Source organism: Eupeodes corollae, chromosome 1 (genome assembly GCF_945859685.1).
Source record: "Eupeodes corollae chromosome 1, idEupCoro1.1, whole genome shotgun sequence".
In the NCBI taxonomy this organism is placed as follows: Eukaryota; Metazoa; Arthropoda; class Insecta; order Diptera; family Syrphidae; genus Eupeodes; species Eupeodes corollae.
Window position 1 is genome coordinate 64,583,026 of NC_079147.1, and position 23,400 is coordinate 64,606,425.

Genomic DNA, 23,400 nt, shown 5'->3' on the forward strand with positions numbered 1-23,400 from the left:
GAGAATAAAAGCCCCTAGGACTATTTGCGGCATTGGTGGTTCTTTTATGATCCTCCAGAGTTTCAAACGCTCTTTGGCTACTGGCGTGATGACCCCAAGGACGAGGAAGACTTGCTCATAGTTCGTAATGATGTTTCCAAGAGATGCGTCTTCCAAACTCGTCGCCACAAATATGTTCGACGCTTTCGCTTACTACCTGAAGAAAAACTTTCCGGTAACTCCGTTCAATCAAAAGGATTTGGGAGATATGTGAAAGGCGATAAGTTCGACGCTTTCGCTTACTACCTGAAGAAAAACTTTCCGGTAACTCCGTTCAATCAAAAGGATTTGGGAGATATGTGAAAGGCGATAAGTTCGACGCTTTCGCTTACTAACTGAAGAAAAACTTTCCGGTAACTCCGTTCAATCAAAAGGATTTGGGAGATATGTGAAAGGCGATAAGTTCATTTGTGGAGGGGAATAAGTATGAAAGAAAATTTCTGGTGGAGCGGGCTAGGACCTACACGAAATCGTTCAGAATTTTCTCAACCCCTCTTATAGGCAATTCTGAAGGCACATTTTGCCAACAGAAGCAATAGTCATAAGCAGTATTTTGGATTGAGTTTGTTGTGAAAAAAAAATAAGAAAATGTTTTAAATAAACCTAATTTGTGTTGTAACAGTTTTGTTTTTTATTGATTTGAGCGTATATTTTCTAAACAATTAGCTTCTCTTTGGTGAATTGTTCTGACCGGTTAAAGTGAACAAAGAGGATAGCTGCAGCCAAGCGAGCTTCTAGTTCTTGCTGGTTGATGTCGTCAGCCCATTCCCCTCGTCCCCAGAACTTCAGTTGAAACTCTTTTTCAAGACGAGCTAGTGTTACAGCCTTGTCTGCGCTGATATGCTGCTCTATCACAGCACAGCACGTTTGTTAAACCACTCAATGACTAGATCCAATTCGTTGTTTTGGAGCTCGTATAGATCCTTACCTTACTGAAAATCAACTTAATAAGTACCTACATAAGGCTAAAGTTTGTATCTTGCAGTTTCAGATCCTTTAGTTCATTGCAGAGTATATCGAAAGTTCTGCGGCTCATTTTGAAAAGTTTTCTTTCTCATCATTACAAAATTTTACAGCCGGTGTTAAACAAATTTAATTGTCAAATGAAAACATGTAAATGTTCGTTGTGAACGATTTTGGGGTTTTCGAAAACTTTTTGCCGAAAGCCCCGTTTTGGGTTTGTTGTGAAAAGCCTATTACGCACTTAACTATCACAACACAGGTTCTAATCAATATTTTATTAAAAATGTCAAGTAATCAATGCAAATCCGTCCGTAAATCTTTCATCGATCTTTGTATATGATTTTCATAAGTACTACCATGGAGCCCTTTTTCCATTTGTAGCCTCAAGGTGGCGTCGGAAGTTTTATATAAAAAGTTAATGAAAAATACTTCAATAGCTTATTTTACAATAGCGATTAGGTGTCGCCCCTCATAAAAACGCACAATGATAGTACTGCAGATTTTATATTAAAGCTTGAATGATTTTTGTTCGGGTAGTTTAAAATTAATAATTTTTTTTACTGTGATCACATTTGTTTCGTTTAACGTTTCGTCATTTTATGTAAAATGATAAATGAAGAAAAATGTGTATTTTTTGTCGCACAATATAAAAGGCTTCCAATTTCAGCATCTTTTCATTAAAACAAAATTCATTTTATTAGATCAGATAATAAACTTGAGTGTGAGCAGCACCTAAGCATGTATTTGGCATTCAAATGTCATCCACCTGACATCCATTTTTTTTTCTGCTCTTGCCTGTTGCTACAACACCTTGCACGCACTGCACCGACCGCTGGCCGTAATTAAAAAGAAAAACAAACTCGACAAAGAACACAAAAGGCTCTTTAAAATTTTAATCAAACAATAAAATTAACACTGTTTATTTTTTTGCGCAAGCAAAAAATATCCCATATTTTGCTTTTCAACTGCGCATTCAACAAACACGTTTCTCCTTAACTATGGTAATTTATTTCAATTTCAAAATGATTCTATGGTTAATTTATGAAGTCACATCAGATAAGACAATGTAAACATAGACTTTTGTTTCTAATTTTGTTTTTCTAATCTGTGTTTTCAGTTTTACAATCTTCTCACGCGCACCCTGATCCCAGCGGCCTTGGGCAATGGGACTAGGTTGAATGCAGTACGCGCGATGTCCTCGTCGCCCTCAATTGACACTGTCCTGGCAACGGAAAGTTCCTTCAAAGGATTGGTGATTTTGAACCGTCCCCAAGCATTGAACGCAATCAACTTGGAAATGGTCCGAAAGATCTATAAACATCTAAAAAAATGCGAGAAGTCAAAGCTGTTGGTGATCATCAAGGGAACCGGTGATAAGAGCTTTTGCGCTGGGGGTGATGTACGTGCCATAGTCGAAGCTGGGCCAACTGAAGAATCCAAGAGCTTCTTTAGGGAAGAGTATACTCTGAACCATTTGATTGGGAACTACAAGATCCCCTATATTGCGTTTATGGATGGCATAACAATGGGCGGTGGTGTTGGTCTCTCAGTCCATGGACGATACCGTGTCGCCACCGAACGCACCTTGTTTGCCATGCCCGAAACAGCCATTGGCCTGTTTCCCGATGTCGGAGGATCACACTTCCTGCCCCGTTTGAATGGCAAACTTGGTATGTACCTTGGTTTGACTGGTTTTCGGTTGAAGGGAGAGGACGTCGCAAATGCTGGAATTGCAACCCACTACTGCCCCAGTGACAAATTAAAACATCTTGAAAACGCTCTTCTTAACTGCAACGATCCCGATGATATCCCAGATATTATGAATAGTCTAACAGCTAAGCCAGAAAAGAAGTTTGTTCTTGGTCCACATTTAGAAACAATCAACAAGTGTTTCTCTGCTGATTCTGTGGAGGATATCTTCAGGAATCTCGCTAAAGATGGCAGCGAATGGTCTTTGAATACCCTCGATGTAAGAATAAATTACCTTGTTTTAAGTTGTATTTATTTATTAATCTATTGAATTTTTAGATATTAAAAAAAATGTCGCCTCTAGCTTTGAAAGTAACTCATCGTCAATTAAAGCATGGGGCAAATCTATCTCTCACTCAGTGCCTTATCATGGAATACCGTATGGTGGTGCGTCATTTGGAAGACAGCGACTTCAAGGAAGGAGTTCGCGCTCTACTCATCGACAAGGACCAAAAACCAAAATGGAATCCTAGTACCATTGAAGCTGTTACCCCGGAGCGTGTGGCGAAGTTCTTTGCCAAATTACCCGACACGGAAGAACTGAAATTGTAAATTGTTGTTGTTGTTTTGTTTTACTAATTTGATGGATGATGCGATGATAATCCTGACCATGCTACTGTTGATGTGTTGTGTGCCTTTAAAGAGTTGAATTACCTGGTTTGCTAGCCTTATTTTTTTTTTTTCTTAATTTCTAGAACAAATTTGTTTTTTTTTTGGATATTTTTATGATTTATATTCTAAAGTCCAGCCCATTTCTTTGCATTTTTGAGCGTGTGTTTTTCCAATTGTTTGCAATTTTTAAACTTAGCAACTTATTATTAATCTTTCTTATATGTTTACAGACCATCAACTTAATAATAATAGGAGAGTTGAATTAGCAGCCAATATGAACTACGACAATAATTTTATTCTCTTTCATCCCCAAAGGGCATTCATATTGTACTTTAATTTTGAACAAAATATTGAATAGTTTTTTTTTCTAGAATTAAGTGCTATAAAATAAGTATGTATTTCGGTAGAAAACCGAACTTTTTAAGAAGCGTTTTGTAATGGAAATGCGTAAAATAATTGAAATATATTTTTTACCTGAAAGTTAAAACTTTGTTTTGTTGTTTTATTTTTTATAAAAATCAGAAAATTAAACTACATTGTTGTTGGAAGCAAAGAAAAATTATGTTCGGTAAGTTCATTCTTTTGATCAATAGCAACAGTTGTTGCTCACTATGGCTACTTTAATCTTAACGACATCAGCTAAAGATCGGGAATGTTTAAAATGACTTCAGATCCCAAAGAAACCATTTACGAAGTGGTTTCTTACCATTGAAATGCAATAACGCCAAATCTTTTCTTTGGCAAAAATTAACGCTTATTTGTATACAATGTTGTGATCGTTACTTACTTATACATATACTTAAGGTGGCGCTACGTTCTGGGGCGGACCTGGGCCTCAACCAACATGCGTCTCTAGCCAGCTCGGTCCCTAGCTAGCTGTCTCCAGTTTCTCGCGACAAGTTGGTTGAGGTCTTCACCCACTTGAGTCGCAGTCTTCCTCTACTGCGCCGTCTCTCGGGATTGAATTCGAGGACCTTCCGAGCTGGAGCGTGGCTGTCCATTCGCTCTACATGACCTAGCCATCTAAGCCGTTGGACTTTAATTCTGCTCCCCAGGTCAGTGTTGCTGTACAGCCCGTACAGTTCATCGTTATATCTTCTCCTCCATTCTCCATCGATGCATACGGGACCAAAAATCAACCTAAGAATTTTTCTCTCGAAGCAACCTGAACGCTCTCATCTTTTTTTGACAGGGCCCACGCCTCAGCGCCATAAATGAGAACCGGGATGATGAGTGTCTTATAGATGGTGATTTTAGATGCTCGAGAGAGAACTTTACTCCTCAATTGCCTTCTAAGTCCAAAGAAGCAGCGATTTTCAAGGGTTATTCTTCGTTTGATTTCAGCGCTGGCGTGGTTGTCTGTATTTATAGCGGTGCCTAGGTAGACAAAGTCCTTAACTACCTAAAAGTTATAGCTGTCCATGGTGCCGTTTTGTCGTTATTCAATGGACTTTTTTGATGACAGCATATACTTGGGGTTGACCTCATTGACCACTTAACCCATCTTCTTCGCTTCCGTCGCAATGCTCAAAAACGCCTTGTCTAAAACCTTTTTTCACATCAAATGCATCGGTGAAATCTTTTCCGACCTTCATAGAGCAGTGTGCATTCTCCATCGTCATTCTGCACAAACGGATAAGTTTGTCAAGGATGCTAAAACTAGACATTGCTCTGTAGAACTCTTCCCTATGGATGCTGTCACACGCAGCTTAAAAATCGATAAAGAGATGCTGGGTTTCGATTTGAAGTTCCTGGGTTTTTTCCCAGATCTGCCGTAGTGTGAATATTTGATCGATAGTGGACTTTCCTGGTCTGAAGCCACACTGATAACGACCAATAAGGTTGTTGACGACCGGCTACAGACGGTCACATAATACGGCAGGAAGGATGTTTCATGCAATGTTAAGGAGACTAACCTCTTGAACAGAATGAGATGCAGCTATAGCTAAAAAAATCGCTGTAGTATAAGCTGTCAATAAAAACGCTCATAAATGTAGCAAAGGTGGCCCACAATGGTGTAGCGCAAATGTATTAAACGTTCCCAAAAAAAAGTGAAAAGTCAAAGAATGAAGTGGGTCGGGCAGGCGGAATTGTTGATCTGCGTCGCCGAGGTTGAGTAGTTCTATCTCCATTACAGCAAAATTCGGTTCGTCATCGCCGTTATATAATTTGGAGAAGTGGTCTTTCCATATTCTCAACATCGACTGCGGTTCTACTACGATGTTCCCCCGATCGTCTTTACAGGCTTCGGTTCGTGGCTGGTACCCTTGAGAGGTTTTTTTTTTTACATTTCGGTAAAATTTACGAACCTAATTCCTGTTGTGACATCTCTCTAGCTCCTCAATCGCGCGCTTCTCGTGCTCTTTTTTTAAATTTAAGAAGCCGGTGTTCCTCTCTTCTCTCCTGTTCGTAGAGCTCGCGAGCAGCTCTGGTCCTTCTGTGCAGCACCGTTTTGTATGCCTGCTGTTTCGCTGCTTGCGCTTGCCGGCATTCGTCGTCAAAGCAGGGGTTTTGCTGTTGTGGCCGTGTGAAACCTAGCACTTCAGAGGCGGCTGCAAGGCAATGTTGCCACTGGTTTCCAATGCTTAATGCAGGCAGCACAGGACTCCTTAAGAGTTTACTAGAGACTCGATCGGAAAAGGACATGGCAGTCTTTTGCGATTGTAGCGTCAAAACTTCACACAGTACTTCCTTGTTTTGGCTTGGACCAGGATATCCATAGCCGTACCTTGGCTACTACGAGGTAGTGGTCCGAGTCAATGTTTGTCCTCGGAAAGTTCGGATATCCTGTATACTGGAGAAGTGTCGTGAGTCGATCGCAATGTGGTCAATCTGGTTAACAGTTGATTGATCAGGAGATTTACATGTCCCCTTGTTAAGATGTGTGAACTGCGTACTAGCTACCAGAACGTGTCGCCCCGCAGCAAAATCGATCAGCCTGAATCCGTTGTCAGAGGTGATGTCGTGCAGGCTGTATCTCCTACTTGTGCCAACAAAGATGTCTCCTCTTCCTAGCTTGGCGTTAAAATCTCTTAGGATAATTTTAATGTCATAGCCAGGGCACTGCTCATAAGTCTTCTCTTGTGATCGTTATTTTCTGAAATAATTTTTTTTACAAAGGTAAGAATTCCTAAATATTTGCCACAATTTTCAGTCACATCTTTAAATCTTCACATTTCGGAAGAATGGAAAAAGTAGCGAAAACCGTCATGGGAAAACATTCTGCAGTTATTATCCTTCTTAAAAAAGGCAAATAAACCAAACCGGAAGACCTGACGTACAGCAAGACTTAGAAAAGTGGCTGTTCGAGAGCTCTTTTTTGGAAAATTACATAACGGAAGAAGCAGATCTTTATTGTGCCACGAATTTGGGGTAAAAAAGATTTACAGGCCCAAGTCCATCTCTCTTCTTCTGCTCTCGTCCTTCTGTGCTTTAAACCAATTAAAAAGCTCTAACTTTAATAAAACTAAAAACAAACATTAATTAATGGAAGAACGTGTTTATTTTCAATCTCTACATTCATTTCCACTATTTTTAAACTCTAGTAACTCTAGACCAAGGTAAGTTCAATAGGTTTTCGATTTTATAGATATTAATAACTAATTTCCTTAAGTCCCCGGTTAATGCAACGCTACTCGCTATGGTTGACATTAAAATTTTGCTGGTTGGTGGCTGGGCATCAGGTGGCGATGGCTCTAAGTCACACTTGACTGTAATGGCACTTTTAGTAAGAACCGATGACAAAACATGAATCGGCTATAAACAAAAATAAATTTAGTTCCTTGAATTTTTAATCTAGATATCCAAGTAGCTTAGTCAAGTCATTTTATAATTGAGGTCATCAGATTTAGTTGGATTTTTAACAATCCGAAGTTCAATTACTCGACGAAGTCCAATCGTTTGTGTTAAATTGTTTTGGTGTGATATTTGTTTTCTTCCAGTGTAGACGATTGGTGTTAGATGCTTCTTCAATTATAATATTAACATTTTTCTAAGTATAGCATTCACTTTTATACGATTTTTTTTTCCTAACAAATATTTGTTTGTTTATTTTTGTGTGGAAATTGATTTCAACTAAAATCAGTACCAAATAACCTTGATCCATCATTATGATGATCGATGATTCACAGCTCAAAGCATTAAATAACTTATCCTTATCAAGAACACAATTGAAGAGCATTATAATCCATGTGATTACATTCTTGACTGATAAGCAGCTTATATTACTTAAATAGATTTTTCAGTTACATTCTTGAAGGCCTAGTGAGAAATTTAGAAAAGCATACTTTATCGTCATTATCTTGATAGATTAATTAGCTTTGCAATCTAATACGTAGTATTCGTAATATTTTCTAATAATGTATTATGTAACGGTTTTAGAAGTATACAGGGTGGTAACTATATACAGGGCTGTAAAAAATGCTCTAAAGCTGTTTAGTTTTAAATCTAGTTTTCTAGTATGGTTAAGTTAACGGTCAACGCCTTGACTTAAATAAGCCAATTCAATTATTTGCTGAACCAGGTGGAAATTAACATCTATAGATAGGAATGCGAATTTTATTTTCAACTCATTTTATTTAGTTATTTAAATGTGTGATTGATGTTCAAATGGTAGACATGTGCATTCAGTCCACAAGTTTTTCTCAAAACCAACCTCTGTCTATCAATTCCTACTCTTACCTCCCCGGGTGCCTAGTACCTCAACTGGGGCAGCAAACGAGAGAGGTGGGGAGAGGTGTTTCCACTAAGCCACCTCTCCTTATCCAGACGGCAGCGGAGGAATTCCCGAGATGGAATCAACGGTGGCATCTACAGTTCCAGTAAGGTTGAACTACTTAGTGAACACCTTTTAGGGCTTATTCGGAGCCCAGGCCTGTAAGGAGCGGTTTTATCAAGCTCCCCATCCTTGGAGTTATACTTAGGATCTGGCCCTCCAGGTTGGGGGTTGTGCCGTTGGGGTGACTTCCTGGACACGTAAACGTTTTTATAGTTTCGAAACACCAACAAGCCTCGGATACGGACGGATTTACTGTTGATAACCAACGCAAACGAATTAAGGACAACGAACTTCGGATATGCACGTGGAATGTTAGGTCCTTTAACAGACCACGTGCGGCCGAAGAATTAGCAGAGACCCTAGACCGCTATAATGCAGATATCACCGCCATCCAGGAAATACGATGTGATAGGCCGGGCAAAAAGAGGATGAAAAACTGCGATTTTTACTATGGTTACTGCTACAACGAAAACCAACAGCGCTTATTTGGATGCGACTTCGTCATTGGAGCCAGACTTAGGCAAGAAGTCTTGAGCTATAGGTGCATCAAGGAGCGCCTCATGACCATACGCATCAAGGCTAAATTCGGCAAAATTATAATGATATGCGCGCACGCTCCCACAGAAGAAAAATACGACAACACCAAAGATATGTTCTTCGAGCTCCTAGACAAAACATATGAGCAGTGTCCTAGCTACGATATTAAAATTGTCTAGGGCGATTTTAATTCAAAGATAGGAAAGGAAGACATCTTTGGTGGAATAATCGGGAAAAACAGCCTGCACGACTACACTTCCAACAACGGATTCAGGCTCATAGATTTTGCTGCGGGCGAAACGTCATGGTAGCCAGTATGTGTTTTCCCTAACTCAACATCCAGAAAGGAACTTGGATTTCTCCAGATCAATCTACCGTCAACCAGATTGACCATATTGCTATCGACGCCAGACACGCTTCCAGCATTATGAATGTACGAACTTACCGAGGAACTAACATCGACTCGGACCACTACCTCGTTGTTGCCAAGGTAGCACTTCGGATTCGGACCCAAGGTAAAACAGGGAAGTGCTGGGAGAAGATACAACGTCGAACGGCTACAATCGCCAGAGATCGCCAAATCCTTTTCCCACCGAGTTACAAGTAACCTCTCTCGAAGTTCTCTGCCGCCAACACAATGCATCGAAAACCAGTGGCAACAGTGCCAAGATGCAATCAGAGAAGCCGCCTCTTATGTGCTGGGTTTCAAGCAGCCGCTGCAGGCAAATGCAGCCAAACAACAGGCACGCAAAGCGACGCTGCATAAAAGGACGAGAGCTGCTCATGAGCTCTATTAGCAGAAGAGGCGAGAGGAATGCCGGCTTCTCAGAAGGAAAAAGAGGGCATGAGAAGCGTGCGGTCGAAAATGTTGAGAGGTATAAAAGCAGGAATGAGGTTCGAAAGGTTTATGCACAGGTGAAACGAAATTCACAGGTACATAAACCTAGAACCGAAGGCTGCAAAGACGAAAGTGGAAAAATCATAGTGGAACCGCAGTCAACGCTGAGGATATGGAAGGACCACTTCTGCAGAGTGTATAACGACGACGACGAACCGAATTGCGCTATCAGGCAGGATGATCCATTCAACATAGACGACGAAAGCCAACAATCCCGTCCTCCCGACTTAGACGAAGTAAAGATTGCCATACCTAAGCTGAAGTCTAATAAAGCCGCTGGAGCGGATGGCTTGAATGCCGAGCTCTTTAAAGTAGCTGGAGATAAATTGGTTAGAAGCATGCACCAACTTATCTGTAAGATATGGTCGGAAGAAAGCATACCCGATGAATGGAACCTCAGTATTATTTGCCCGATCCTGAAAAAAGGAGACCCTCTAAACTGCACCAACTATAGAGGAATCAGTCTACTTAACATCACCTATAAAATCTTCTCTGCCGTAATATGTGAACGTCTAAAGCCCATCGTCTACAACCTGATAGGTCCTTATCAGTGTGGTTTTAGACCAGGAAAGTCCACAGTTGATCAAATATTCATATTACGGCAGATCCTGGAAAAAACTCAAGAACACCAAATCGACACCCACCATCTTTTCATCGATTTCAAGGCCGCATATGACAGCATCTTCAGGGACGAGCTGTATAGAGCCATGTCTAGTTTTGGCATCTCTGCCAAACTCGTCCGTTTGTGCAGGATGACCATGGAGAATTCACGCTGCTCCATTAAGGTTGGAAACATCTTAACAGAACCTTTTGATGCCAAAAAAGGTTTTAGACAAGGTGATGCGCTGTCATGTGATTTTTTTAACATGCATCGTGCTTGAAAGAATAGTGCAGAGCTCACACGTCAACACTAGAGACACTATCTTTCAAAAGTCTGTCCAATTACTGGCATATGCTGATGATATTGACATAACGGAAGAACTCAACGTGATGTCAATGGAGCTTTTGTGAGTATTGAGGCAGAGGCGGCAAAAATCGGTTTAACCGTTAATGAGGGCAAAACAAAGTACATGCTGTCGTCTAGAAAGGACATACAACACCGACGTCTTGGTAAAACGTCACAATCGACAGACGTAACTTTGAGGTATTAAAGGAATTTATGTACGTAGGCACCGCCTTGAACACAGAAAACAACACCAGCGCCTGAGATCAAACGCAGAATAACTCTTGCTAACCGCTGTTTCTTTGGACTAAGAAAGCAATTGAGTGGTACACTCCTCTCTCGAGGGACCAAAGTGTTGCTATAAAAGACCCTTATCATCCCCGTCCTGCTATACGGTGCAGAAGCATGGACCAAGACAAAAGCGGATGAAAGCACCTTGGGTCGCTTCGAGAGAAAAGTTCTTCGTGTGATCTACGGTCCCATATGCATCGAAGGGGAGTGGAGGAGAAGATGGAACGACGAGCTGTACAGCGATGCAGACTTAGCGAGAAGGGTAAAAGTCCAACGACTAAGATGGCTGGGTCACGTAGAGCGCATGGAAACCAATGCTCCGGCCCGGAAAGTCTTCGAATCCGCACCCACAGGACAGCGTAGTAGAGGAAGACCGCGGATCAGGTGGCGCGCACAAGTGGAAAGTGACCTCACCCAACTTGGAGCGCGAAATTGGAGACATCTAGCTAGGGACCGAGCTGGCAGCTATTTGTTTGCTTAATATATCAAGAGGTGTTAGGTAGGTTAGGGTTTTCAGTGCTCCAGATGGGGTCGTGCAAAACCATCCGCAAGCTGAACGTTATAGTTTATTTATTTTGTCGCAGTTTATAGCTTTCTCTAAAGCAGTAGAACATACTGCCACATCGTACATTAAAATAGGTCTTATTACCGATCCATACATACATTTACCCAAACCTCTTTAAAAGTATCTTACAAGCTTTTGAAATGATAGATAGATACGAGTAGATAAAACAAATTTATTTTCAATTAAATGTTAACAAAATCATATTTATGCTGGTATTCGAAATTAAATTTGACAATAACTTGTTTTAAGTTGTCTGTCAGGTTCAAAAAAATGTATTTACTTTAATACAGCAAAGCTAAGTAAGTTAACTGTATTTATAATAAGACTTTATTATAAGACTTCGATATTTAAGATTTGTTAAAGTAGTTGTATAGATTTTGGTAATTTAAGCCATTTAAGAAATTGAGGAATTTTGATCGTTCTAGCATTTCGCTCCCTAGATATTTTTGCGGTATCCTTTAAAAATGGGACAAACACCAACGAAGTGATACGTATTTTCTGTAGCATCCATATTGCATATAGTGCATATTCCTACAGTGTCATTACGAAAAGCTCTTGCGTTAAGTTAAGAAAACCACATCTTGCTTTGAAGATAAGGTCTATCATGTCACGGGGGTTGTTATCTTCAAAGTAGTTAGAGACTTCAGAATAAAGAAGGTTGCAATATTCGTCATGGTATTGTGACTGGAGCATCTTTCCTTTCCTGTAGACTCAACCCACATTTTTCGGAAAGCTTTGTTAGCAGTATTTTATGCATAAAGAAGGTTGCAATATTCGTCATGGTATTGTGACTGGAGTGCCTTTCCTGTAGACTCAACCCACATTTTTCGGAAAGCTTTGTTAGCAGTATTTTATGCATACGATTCCATTCTGAGCATGGAGTTTCGAAACTGAAATCTATTTGGATTTCTTGGAAAAGGCCTGACCATTCCTGGGCCCAATAAAAATTATTCTGAATCATAATTTCAGATAGAATTCGTGGAAGACGATTACGTGGCATAGACATTACTTTCCTTATGTAAGCTAGGTGAACTTTTAATGTTGTTAGGAATGCCTTTGGTAGACCGGTTTCAATATGAATCGCGTAGTTCGGCGTATTGTTTGGCAATCCAAAGCATCTCTTTACGAAGAAACGTTGAAGTTTTTCAATTTGGTCCTATTTTTTGTATCACCAAACTTGCGCGCAATTGTGCATTATTGATTTTGTGGCTGCATCATGTACTTTATATTTAGCAGAGTGGGCAACGTATTTATTTCGCACAAATTTAGACATGTCGAGTTTATAGAGTTTTTAGATGCAGCGAGACGTTTTGATAGGTGTTCAGACCATGACATGTTATAAGTGAAGATAACACCGAAATATTTATAATGGTTTTATATTTTTATCCCCCCACCGTTAAAGTACCATTTTTCAACTGGCGCCCTTCTGCCGCTTTTGCAATCACTGTAGACAATTATGTCACTCGGACATCGTGACGTAACGTTTCTTGTCGCTTCCTTTTTTAATGGACTATTATCCATTGAAATAATTAGTTGTATACCTTCCCAACAGTTTAACCGTAATACTCAAGCTTCTAGGAATGTCCATCAGGTTAGCATCGAACGCAGCTCTTGTCGTATCGTGAGCTACATTAATTCTATTTTCAGCCATATTACGCGAATGTGAAACGTCTTCCACCATCATTGCAATGATCAAGTATAATTCAAAACTGATGTGCACCGACACTTCCTTTTCACCCCTCCCCTCTTCTTTCTACCCCCCATTTCGGGAATATAGAAACCACTGCAACAAAATATTATAATAAATAAATAAATTGGGTGGCGCAACAGTCCGAAGAAACCAGGGCCTAGTGACTTAAAACTTTCAACCATTCCTGGGTGCGAGTAGTTGCAGGGATTACTATACATTTAGATTTTTAACATAACATATATCTATGCTTCCAATTCAAAAACTAATCGGTCGCTAATTCTTTGAATAATAAGTAGCGGTTTTAAATGAACATCATGTAATCTGTGACGACAACACAAACGTAGTCTCTTTTATTTTTAATTCATAAATAATAAAATCTAATAATGAGATAAAGCTGATCACGTGGCCTTGCTTCATGTTCAAACTTCATAAGGAAAATACTATTGAAGATAACGCTCTCATGTTCAATTCAATTTAACTAAAAGTTGTTTGAAATTTCTTCTAATTATTTGTTTTTGTTGTTTCCAATTTTCAATTAAAAACAAAATAATCTAAAAATTGTTAGTCATTGAAATAAATATTAGTAGAACATAAAATTTCAATTTTGATCGATTTCATTTTCACTTCAAGTGCAAATAAACTATACGCTGATAAATTAAAGAAATTAAAAAAAAAATCAACTGTATTTTCCGATTGTTCAATTATTAATTATTAGTCATACGAAACCAACTCGATAAGCTCTTTTTTTATGAAGGTTAGTTTATTTATCTCTTTCGGTGGGTAATCTAATTGTTTACCTACCTGTTTCGATCTTTTATTTTGCCAATAGATTTATTCCTTTATGCTAATTTTGCTATTTTAGATTTTCTAAACAAAGATCCTCAAAGATATAAGAAAAAACATAACAATCTTTAAATAAAATATAATTTATTTACTGACCCAATACCTTTTTTTGTAGTTGTTGTTGTTCTTTTAGACACATTGAATTTAATTCAAAAATTAACAATAATCCATAATAGCACTTTTTTGAAAATCAAAAAATCAAAAAATTAAAAAAAAAAAAACATAAACAAAAACTTAGAGAGTAAAAGTTAAAATTTAAAGCAACATTTTTTAGGAATTCATGCTTCCTAGAATTCCCCTACCCACTCTACAGTTCTGTTATTGAATGTGTTTCCTCTGTATTCGTTCGACTAAAAGCTTCCTTCATTCGACTGCGATCTCTGCATGAGGCTGCAGCCGAGGCGACACCAACGGCACCACTGCTAGAACTCGGTTCACCCATTAGAAGGGACATATAACAATTTGGATCCTGCTTTGAGTTTTCTCTTGGCAAGAGATACATAGAACCGTCTGATGCTTGTTGCAAACTGAATTTCGACGGCGAGCAAGGTTTGCCATCGTCATCTTTCAAATAATGGAAGATATGTTTGTGTAGAGCTGCAAATTTATTAGCAATCCTTCGCTTTTCCATAGCGACATAGTTCTTTTCGTTGTGCAGCTTTTCCTTTCGGCGACGCACTTCTTCGACTTCGCTCTCAAGCGACAAGATTGTGTCCAGCTTCCGCTTGCGGCAATTTTGAGCTGCAACTTTGTTCTTTCCCCGACGTCTGATATCACGGACGAGCGATAGCTGGTTCTCGGTTAGCTCGTACTTAGCAATGCATTCATTGAATTCGTCCATTGGTAGATTGATGATGTCGTGAACTGGAATTGGAACATTCAGACTGCGTGCACGCTTCTCATCCCTCGTCAAATGTCCCTCCTCGGATTGACCATCACCGTATTCAGAGCCATCTCGGTCGAGGGCTGGATTCGACACATGACTATGCGATAGGGCATAGGTGTGATTATGATGGACAATGTTCTCGTCGATACTCTTGTACTTGTCACGTTCTGTCTTGACGCTTCTTCGCACGACCTTACTTGTATTCTTGATGTTCGTAGAGTTTTTAGTTTCATCTTCAAAATCATCAAATGTTGAATTCTCCTTTCCGTCGATCTCATTTACGGGGCCATCATCATGCAAAGTGTTTATCCTGGAATTTTCCAAAGTGTTGTTTGAGAGCTCTTCTTGAAGGTAGCGTTTTCCAAACATGTGGTACTTCTTCTGGGCCACTGGCATTTTGCGTGTTGTAAAATTTCCATTGTTGGAGCTGTAATCGAAGGGGCCGTAGAAATTTGATTGATGGAAATCATGACCTGTTTCACTTCCCTCGCCCCATTCACCATCCGAGTTCGATGGTAGACTCTCGGAACCTAAGGAACCCAACGAACTGCCTGCACTGCCGCAAGATAAATCCAAGAAATTTGCTATCCCATTCTCAACAGAATTTGAAGAATTTGGAGCAGGAGCTTTAGTTGGGCTTTTGTTGTTGATGTTTCCGCCCGAACTAGAGACATCCCTCGGATTAACATGGTTTCGTGGGGTGCTGGAACTTTCATTGTCACTAGCACTCATCATTTTAAAACATTCAGAGTTTAAAATCGAGTCCAAGTAAGCATCGTTATGGACTCCCAAGCTGTTTTCATCGTCCAAGTTACTACCACCGCTTGCTGAATACAAATTGTTTGCGTCCTGCGCTTGTAAGGGTTGTAAATTGGTTTGGTAGAAGTTGTCCACCCTATGGTTGTTGTTGTTGTTGTAATTGAAAACTTGTTCGTGTTGGGATTCGTAGCATAAGTTTTGGTTATGCCTCGATTGATACAGATCGTTATGCACGTACGGTGTAGATTCTCCTGCATTCTGCGCCCCTAGAAATTCAGAAGACGGTGCGAAGAGACTGGCTATGTCCTCAATAGTTGCATCGATATCAAGTGGACTTTGGGGCTCCTGGACATTTGAATTTTCACCCTTCGAATCAGTGTCATTTATAAAATCCTTAAAGATGTCCTCAAAAGGAAGACGAATATACTCTCCTGTTTCGTTGTCAATTTTGAAAGGAATTCCTGCCCATAGATCGCTGACATCATTGGAATCTTCTTTATCGGCCTTCTTCTTTGCTGGCTGATCAGACACTTTCGGAGGGAATGCATCTTTGGAGTTAGTCGGGGACGACAAGATATATCCCAAATCTATGTCCTGTTCATAGAGAATTTCTGCCAGCTTTCTATCCTCATCTATTTTCAAGAGCTTTTGATGCGAAGTAACATTTGGAGCCTGGTTGTCGGTGGAATTCGTCAAATTCGCAGACAACGATAGCAAATATCCAATATCTATACCCTGTTCGTTGGATTCTGTGATCTTAGTGTTGTTCAGATTCTGTATGACTTCGACTTTCTCAGCCTCGGCAATTGGTGTCGACATCGATGACATGGTGTAAGATGGATTGTAGTTGGAAAACGTGTAGCCCAAATCGACATCTTGCTTATATATAGCATTAGTCATCATCGTCAAGGTTTCTTGTTCTCTCATCGCTGCTGATCCTGATCCTGCTGCTTCGTTGGAATCTCTGGTAGTGTATCTGTTGAAGAAATCAATGTCCTGCCTTCTGATTCGATTTATATTAGGTAATACCGCGTCTTTTTTCAATGGATTTCTTTTGCTTTTACGATGCGAGGAAGATGATGATTCAAATGATGTTGATGATGATGATGGTGAAGAATGAGATGCATTAGAAATAGTATTTAAATGTAAATCATAAAAACTATTATCCAAAAACACATCCTGTGCGGGAAGAAAATCATTGAAACTAGAAGAAGGCTTTCGCTCATCTAATCCATACGAATACGCAGCCATGCTATCAAAATTTCGGCTATCATTATTTGGCAATTGAAATAAACTAAATGGTCTACTGTCATAAGAGCTCAAACTAACACTGCTATTCGATGTTTCTTGGGTGGTTTCATTTTTGATATCAAGCGGATACAAGGTTATTTTGCGATCATTTTCATATCGATCAAAACGTATAAGATCTTCAACCAGGGATTTTCGTGCGATTTGACTTTGCCATGATTGAAAAGTTGATTCTTCAAGGATTTTTCTCAAATTCATATCATCATCCTGATTAAAGAATATCGATTGTTCTGATTGAAATAAGTCAACGAAGATAACATTTTCATTTTCAGATTCGAATTCAGATTCCTGGAGTAAATCATAAGTTCGGTTGCGCTCCCAAGAGTTCCAACCACCATCACCGCTGCCATCGTCTGGATTTTTATTAAAACAAAGCAATTGTAACGCACTTAGTGTCGCATATAATCTCAATGTATCGCTGATATGATATTTTCTCAGTAACATGATTTTTAGTTTTCTGTTTCTAACTCAACTTTTTCTGGTTGTTGGTTTTTTTTTATATATTCAAATTTCACTCAACAGTCACTTCGGACTTTGAGGTATTTGAGGTTTGTTTTTATATTGAATATTTGTATTATTCGTCTACGTGGGCACACTGCTTGCTGATTATTCTGCAAACGAACCACGAATCAATAATAATTGATTTAAATTATTTATTTAATAAGGGAATACATTTTTAAATAATGAAAGATAAAGTTTTTACAATCGTTTGGCTAGCGCAGTGCAGTGCAACGTTATTGAATAAAAAGCAGATACAAAAAATCTCTTTAGTAATCTTAAGAAAAATTACAAAAAAAAACAAATTTGGAATAATTTATAATCAAAAAAAAAAAACAAACAAAGAATCAGAAAACAGACAAATTCGCAAAAAAAGAAGCAGTTAAAAAAAGTCACATACTTGTTATGAGTGTTAAGACCATTATAATAAACAAAAACGGTAAAAAGTTAACCAGATATACAAAGATAATGTGTCTATAAGAATACATTTTTTTAAAAGGAGTTCTTAAAGAAAAATTTAAGGCCCTTGACCAGTGCCAACACCAGAAGCATTTTGAACCAGTTTGATGTTTCTTCTTTTCAATTTTCCCTTTATTTGCTAGAAAACTAATAAAGCATTTTTTCTAAATCTGAGATTACACTTAGGATGGTTATGGAACCCATAAGATTGTTCCTAAAAACTATATAATTTGTATATCAAAGCCTTATAAATAGAAAAAATGAGTCTAGCTACAATATGTTACTACTAATCACTGCCTAACAAAAATTTCACAAATTTCAAAGCTTTCAAAATAAAGAATAACCTACAAGAAGTTTCAAAGAATCTCAAGCAATTGGTGGTGCAATGATCATAGTTTGCAATTACCAAACTAACTAAAGAATACTTGCAAAATAAAAAACCTAATATTTTAGTCCCTCCAGGATAAGTTAATGAATGTTAGTTTTTTTTTTGTTGATAAACATTAAAACTATTCTTAAAAAATACTAAGTCTTACACAACGTTATAAATGCAATAGCGGGTAAATTAATTATAGTTTTATACAATTGGAATAATGGAATCTCTAGATTGCCTTTAAGCAGCTGCTGTACTTTTTTGATAAATTCGAACAATAAACCTATTGATAACATTTCATCGAGAAGCCTTCTTATTTAGAAAGTAAAAAAAAACGTTTTTCGATTTAAATTCAGAAACGACAAGAAACACCTTACAGAATTACACAATTAAAATTTCAATTGAAACAAAATTTCACTCGTACCAATGAAAGTCAAACTCATACCAACCAAAGGTAGTGCAAAGGCATGTTCTTTGGAACTGAACCTTGCTTACAAGAACCAACTCAGCTGACCCCTCTTCTGCAATATTTTCTAAGAACATTTCAAAGAAATGCTTAATTTTTAGCTTCAAGCAATAAGTAGTTTCTGAGATATAGCACTTCACTTACTGATTAACTGATTGACAGATTATCAGAAATGTCTTCGAATCCACACCCACAGGACAGCGCCGTAGAGGAAGACTGCGGATCAGGTGGCGCGCACAAGTGAAAAGTGACCTCACCCAACTTGGAGCGCGAAACTGGAGACATCTAGGTAGGGACCGAGCTAGATGAAGAAATTTGTTGGGTGAGGCCCTAGTTAACACAGGACTGTAGCCCACCTTAAGTAAGTAAGATTATCAGAAATAAGGAGGAACTTCTCGATATTGCAGTAGTCTTTTATTGCAAATAAAGGAAAAAGGCATACTACCACACTTTAGTAAGCAGTATGAATTTAAAAAACTATTCTTAAGTGTAGAATATTGATATTCAAAACAGCCTAGGGCGTGGTATTCACCCATCAATGTCATTCATTTCGAAGGCATTCCGAAACAAAATTTATTGAGATTATCAATTCATTTGGTGTTATTTCGTTGCAAAAAGCAGTTACATTAAAACCAAACCATAAATGTTAAAAAATAAAGGAGCCAAGTTCAGCTGTAGAAACAAAACTTGTGTAGTAAGTTTGCCCTTTAATGTAATGAGCTTCTAAAATAAGCCTAGTTTTAAGCTTTATAGCAATTCGTTTTTAGCACAGTAATTTTGAAGAAGCTGTGAATCGAATACTCACTTTTAGTTTGAGAATAATCATTTAACATTTGGTGATATTTTATATTTACAATCATTCATTTAGAAGATTTCTAGTCCCGTATTTTTTGTACGAACAATTCCTTAATTCTAGGCACAATAAGAACAAAGACCGATCAAATGATTTAAAATTTCCTCAAAAGAATCGCATGAATTTTCCCGATGCAGTCATTTGAGTGATATTCTTTTTTAACGCTCAATAGCAAAGTCTAAACTTTATAGTAAAATACAGTTTTCATCAAACATTAATCGACCAAAGTACAATTTCGAACTAGTTTCAAATTCAATAGTTTTTAAAATCAGTTATCTATGATAAGCAAAATTTTCGAATATTTGTCGGCAGTCTCAAAGAAAGTAGCATGAGAAAAAGTATTGTATTGTAAGATCTGTGAAATAATGTGTAGGTACTGTTAGGAAATATCATTTTCCGTTAAAATTACTCTACTAGGAGGAGGGGACCTGATATTATGATATTTGGCACTTATTTTTCTAAAGACTACAAAATTGTTTGTGATATACAGTGGCGACAAAATAAATAGCACAGTTATGTTCAAAATTCTCTCTAGTGCTCTAACAGAAAGAGCAGTTATCAATGCCAATACCAGAAGAGGTTATTAGCTATTTACTTTTATAGTAAAGTAACGGTAAAACAATTATGTACAAATAATTTTTTAAATAAAGCCAAATGGAAGTCAAATTGTACCAAGGTGCAATCAAGGTAAGTCAATTTAAATAGCACATATTGTTTTCGTTGTAAATTAAGTAAAGTTTTCATACATATTCTTAATTTTTAAAAGGTAAGTGATAAAGTTCAGAATTTTCTGGTAGATTCTTCAATTTGAATTAATAAATTATAGTAGTGGACGTGGAAACACTCAACAGAGGCCTTCAGGCTAAGAGTTTTCGAATTTAATAAAGAAGGACACACAAAATTGGAGGTAGCACGGAAATTAGAATGGTCTTCACCATTGCCGAGAAGAAGGGAGTGTTCAAAATAAAATTCGCAAAAATCGGACAAGAAAAACTACCCCTCGAACTGATATTGCCATCGCCTGCCTTAGCAAAGCTGAACCATTTATTACTGCTCCAAAAATAAAAAATGCAATTGAACAAGATCTTAGTATTAAAGTGTCTGTAAATACAATTAAAAATCTTTTACGTGGAAAAAATTGTTTGTGCAATCTCTCTCGTCGACTGCAGTTTGCAAGGGAGCATATTTCAAAAGATCCAAATTGGTGGGGAAATATCTTATGGAGCGATGAGTCCAAATTCAATCGCTTCGAATCAGATGGTAAATAATATGTGCGACGCGGAATCAACCAGGAATGTGAATATACCATAAAGTGTTAAGTATGGTGGTAGTAGCATTTTTGTTTGGGGGTGTTTTTCTTGGCATGGTGTGGGCCACTTCATCGGATAGAGGGTATAATGGACAAGGAAATCCTAAGGGATACAATGCTACCGAATGCCGAGGAGGAAATGCCCTTGAAGTTGGCATTTCAACAGGATAACGATCCTAAACATACGGCTAAGTCTGTTTAGCAATGGCTATCCGCTCAAATCAGTGCTACGGAATGGCCAGCCCAGTCCTCAGATATCAATCCTATTGAGAACTTATGGAGTGACGTGGAAAAGTGATAAATAGATCTTATATTTCAAATTTGGACAAACTAGGGCAGGAAGTTCAACTAGCTTGGTACTCAGTACCTGTTGAACGATTCCGGAGTCTTGTTTTATCTATGAACCGCCGCGCTGCCGGTGTGCTGCTGTGATTAAAAATAAGAGTTACCCAACCAAATATTAGCTATTTTGTTTCGTTATTTATGAAATGTGCTATTTATTTTGTCCTAGAAAATCTTGAACTGTATTAATGATTTTGTTGTTATTTTTTTTTATATGAATTCAATGCACTTTATTTTTTTTCATTAATCAAATATATCTTACTTCCTCATTAATAAACAGTTGTTTGAAGTTAAGAAAGTGCGAAAAACTTTCATTAAACAGATCTTAGTGTATATCTGCTATTTATTTTCTTGTCATTGTATAGGCAAAATGCAGCTTTACTCCAAAGCTGTGAAAAGTACTAATTTCCAACACTTCAACTGTGAGACAATGTGAAAAAAAACTCTGCTTAATTTAGTATTCCAAATCAAGACGGATAGGCCCTAAAAAGGGTATTGCTTAGCACTGGTTAACAACCAATCAGGTAACATTATTTGAATTCAAAAATTTAAATCCAGGTGGAGTAATAAAGAAGAACCTATTGAAGAGGATGCACACTTATTACTCCCAAACGTACTTAATTTTGAATTAAAAGATCACATCTTTTTCTGGAAAGATGCTCTTGACATAGGATGGTATTGTCTTTTACGTCTGTCCATTTTACCACATTTTCTTGGTGCTTATTATTTCGAAAATGCCACGAATTGCAGCTTTAGCTATAGAAAGATTTAGAAAAACTCTAAAACACTTAATCTTCGGGAAAATTGTCAATCTCGAGTTTGTTTATATTCCAATTAGTTTTTTGTGTTGCAAAGAAAAGAAGAAAGAAACTCAATTATAAACGATTAGATCATTTTTGTATTCTTATATAGATATGTCCTAGGATTTAGCTGGTTTTTACGTATCAATATATTCAAAGTTTCTTTGTTTCAATGTCACGTCTAGAGAAAACACCTTCAAATAAATATAACTAAGTGCTTTGAATCATCTTTTCAAAAATCCATGCAATTAAAGGAAACCCACGTATATAGACACATTAAAATAACAACGCACCTAAACCCGATCACTTTGTTATTAAACCTTTATAAAGAAAATCCCAATTGCTTCAAACAAATACTATATACAATGAGAACACTTCCAGAAATACCAAACTTGCATTGTGAAATAAGAAATGATTTTTGTTCAGTGTAAGAAAAAGAAAAACACCGAATATGTTAAAAAAAAATCATGCAATAAAACCAAGAAAACAAAACCAAATAAATAGTTTATACAAAATACCAAAAAACTAACAACAAATCTTACATTTTCAACACCAAAATATTGCAACAAGAAAATAACAAATGTTGAATTTTAACATCAAGAGTTCAAAACAATGAAGAAAATATTTATTACTCGCAGAGAAGCAGCACTTAGCAGGCAAATGTCAAAAAATTCTGAATAATGCACGTGACGTAATGCGCAGAAAAGAAATAAATATTCTGCGTAATTTTACGTCATTCTTTTGGTTTGGTTGTGGGCTATGAATCCATTCGTATCCGCGCCGTATGGATAAATATCGTGAAGCAAAGAAAATACCTTGTTGATTCACATCTTATCTGTTTTTTTTTTTTATGTTTTTCAATAGAATTTCATGTCGAACGCACACGTTTAATTAATTTCCCATTTATTGCATTTATAACGTTGTAGGTAAGAGATTTGGAATTCAAACAATGTATGTATGTTTTTGTAAATGTTTATAATTAAGTTAAATTAAAAAATATTAAATACCAAATTGTAAAAAAAAGCAACCACAATAGTTTCTCTCTAGACTCAATTGAATTGAAGTTGAAGATAAGATTCGACGATATTAAAAATTTTAACAGTTTTGTTTTTGACAGTAGTGAACAAAATGTCTAATCAATTGGTCTAGACTAATAGATTAGATAAATGTAAAATTACATTGACGTTGCCAGATAGACTTTGTTTGAATAAAATACATAGGGGCGTATTCATAGAGAATTGTTGATTAAATAAAAACAACTCTTATTCATAGTCAATTTTCCTGATGTGTTTAGTAAAACCCCAGTTTAAGGTTGTATTCTAATACAATTATACTGCAAATGACAGATCAAAGCAAAAAATACTGTTACATTTTCAAACTTGTTATTTTGTGCTGTCATTCCTCAAATTGGGTGTATAATATAATAATAATATTAAAAAA

At 37.4% G+C, this 23,400-nt stretch overlaps 2 protein-coding genes across 6 annotated transcripts; one reads left to right on the forward strand and one right to left on the reverse strand.

Annotated features, from left to right (window-relative positions):
* The first annotated feature begins 1,777 nt into the window (after positions 1–1,777).
* LOC129941026 (3-hydroxyisobutyryl-CoA hydrolase, mitochondrial) lies at positions 1,778–3,853 on the forward strand. Its single transcript, XM_056049566.1, has 4 exons — positions 1,778–2,003; positions 2,120–2,971; positions 3,031–3,299; positions 3,594–3,853. The coding sequence occupies exons 1-4, from the start codon at positions 2,001–2,003 to the stop codon at positions 3,604–3,606; spliced, it is 1,137 nt and encodes a 378-aa protein (XP_055905541.1). The 5' UTR covers positions 1,778–2,000; the 3' UTR covers positions 3,607–3,853.
* A 10,121-nt stretch (positions 3,854–13,974) lies between these two features.
* On the reverse strand, positions 13,975–23,090 carry LOC129953698 (segmentation protein cap'n'collar-like). Of its 5 annotated transcripts, XM_056067042.1 has the most exons (3): positions 22,503–22,736; positions 17,533–17,635; positions 13,975–17,471 (listed from the first exon to the last, which is right to left on the reverse strand). In XM_056067042.1, exon 3 carries the CDS (start codon positions 17,302–17,304, stop codon positions 14,215–14,217), a length of 3,090 nt encoding a protein of 1,029 aa, XP_055923017.1. In that variant the 5' UTR covers positions 17,305–17,471; positions 17,533–17,635; positions 22,503–22,736; the 3' UTR covers positions 13,975–14,214. The 5 variants fall into 5 exon arrangements, with proteins under 5 accessions (XP_055923017.1, XP_055923018.1, XP_055923016.1 ...); XM_056067043.1 differs by lacking the exons at positions 17,533–17,635; positions 22,503–22,736 and adding an exon at positions 22,968–23,090 and having other exon boundaries at positions 13,975–16,528; XM_056067041.1 differs by lacking the exons at positions 17,533–17,635; positions 22,503–22,736 and adding an exon at positions 22,968–23,079.
* Positions 23,091–23,400: the final 310 nt, after the last annotated feature.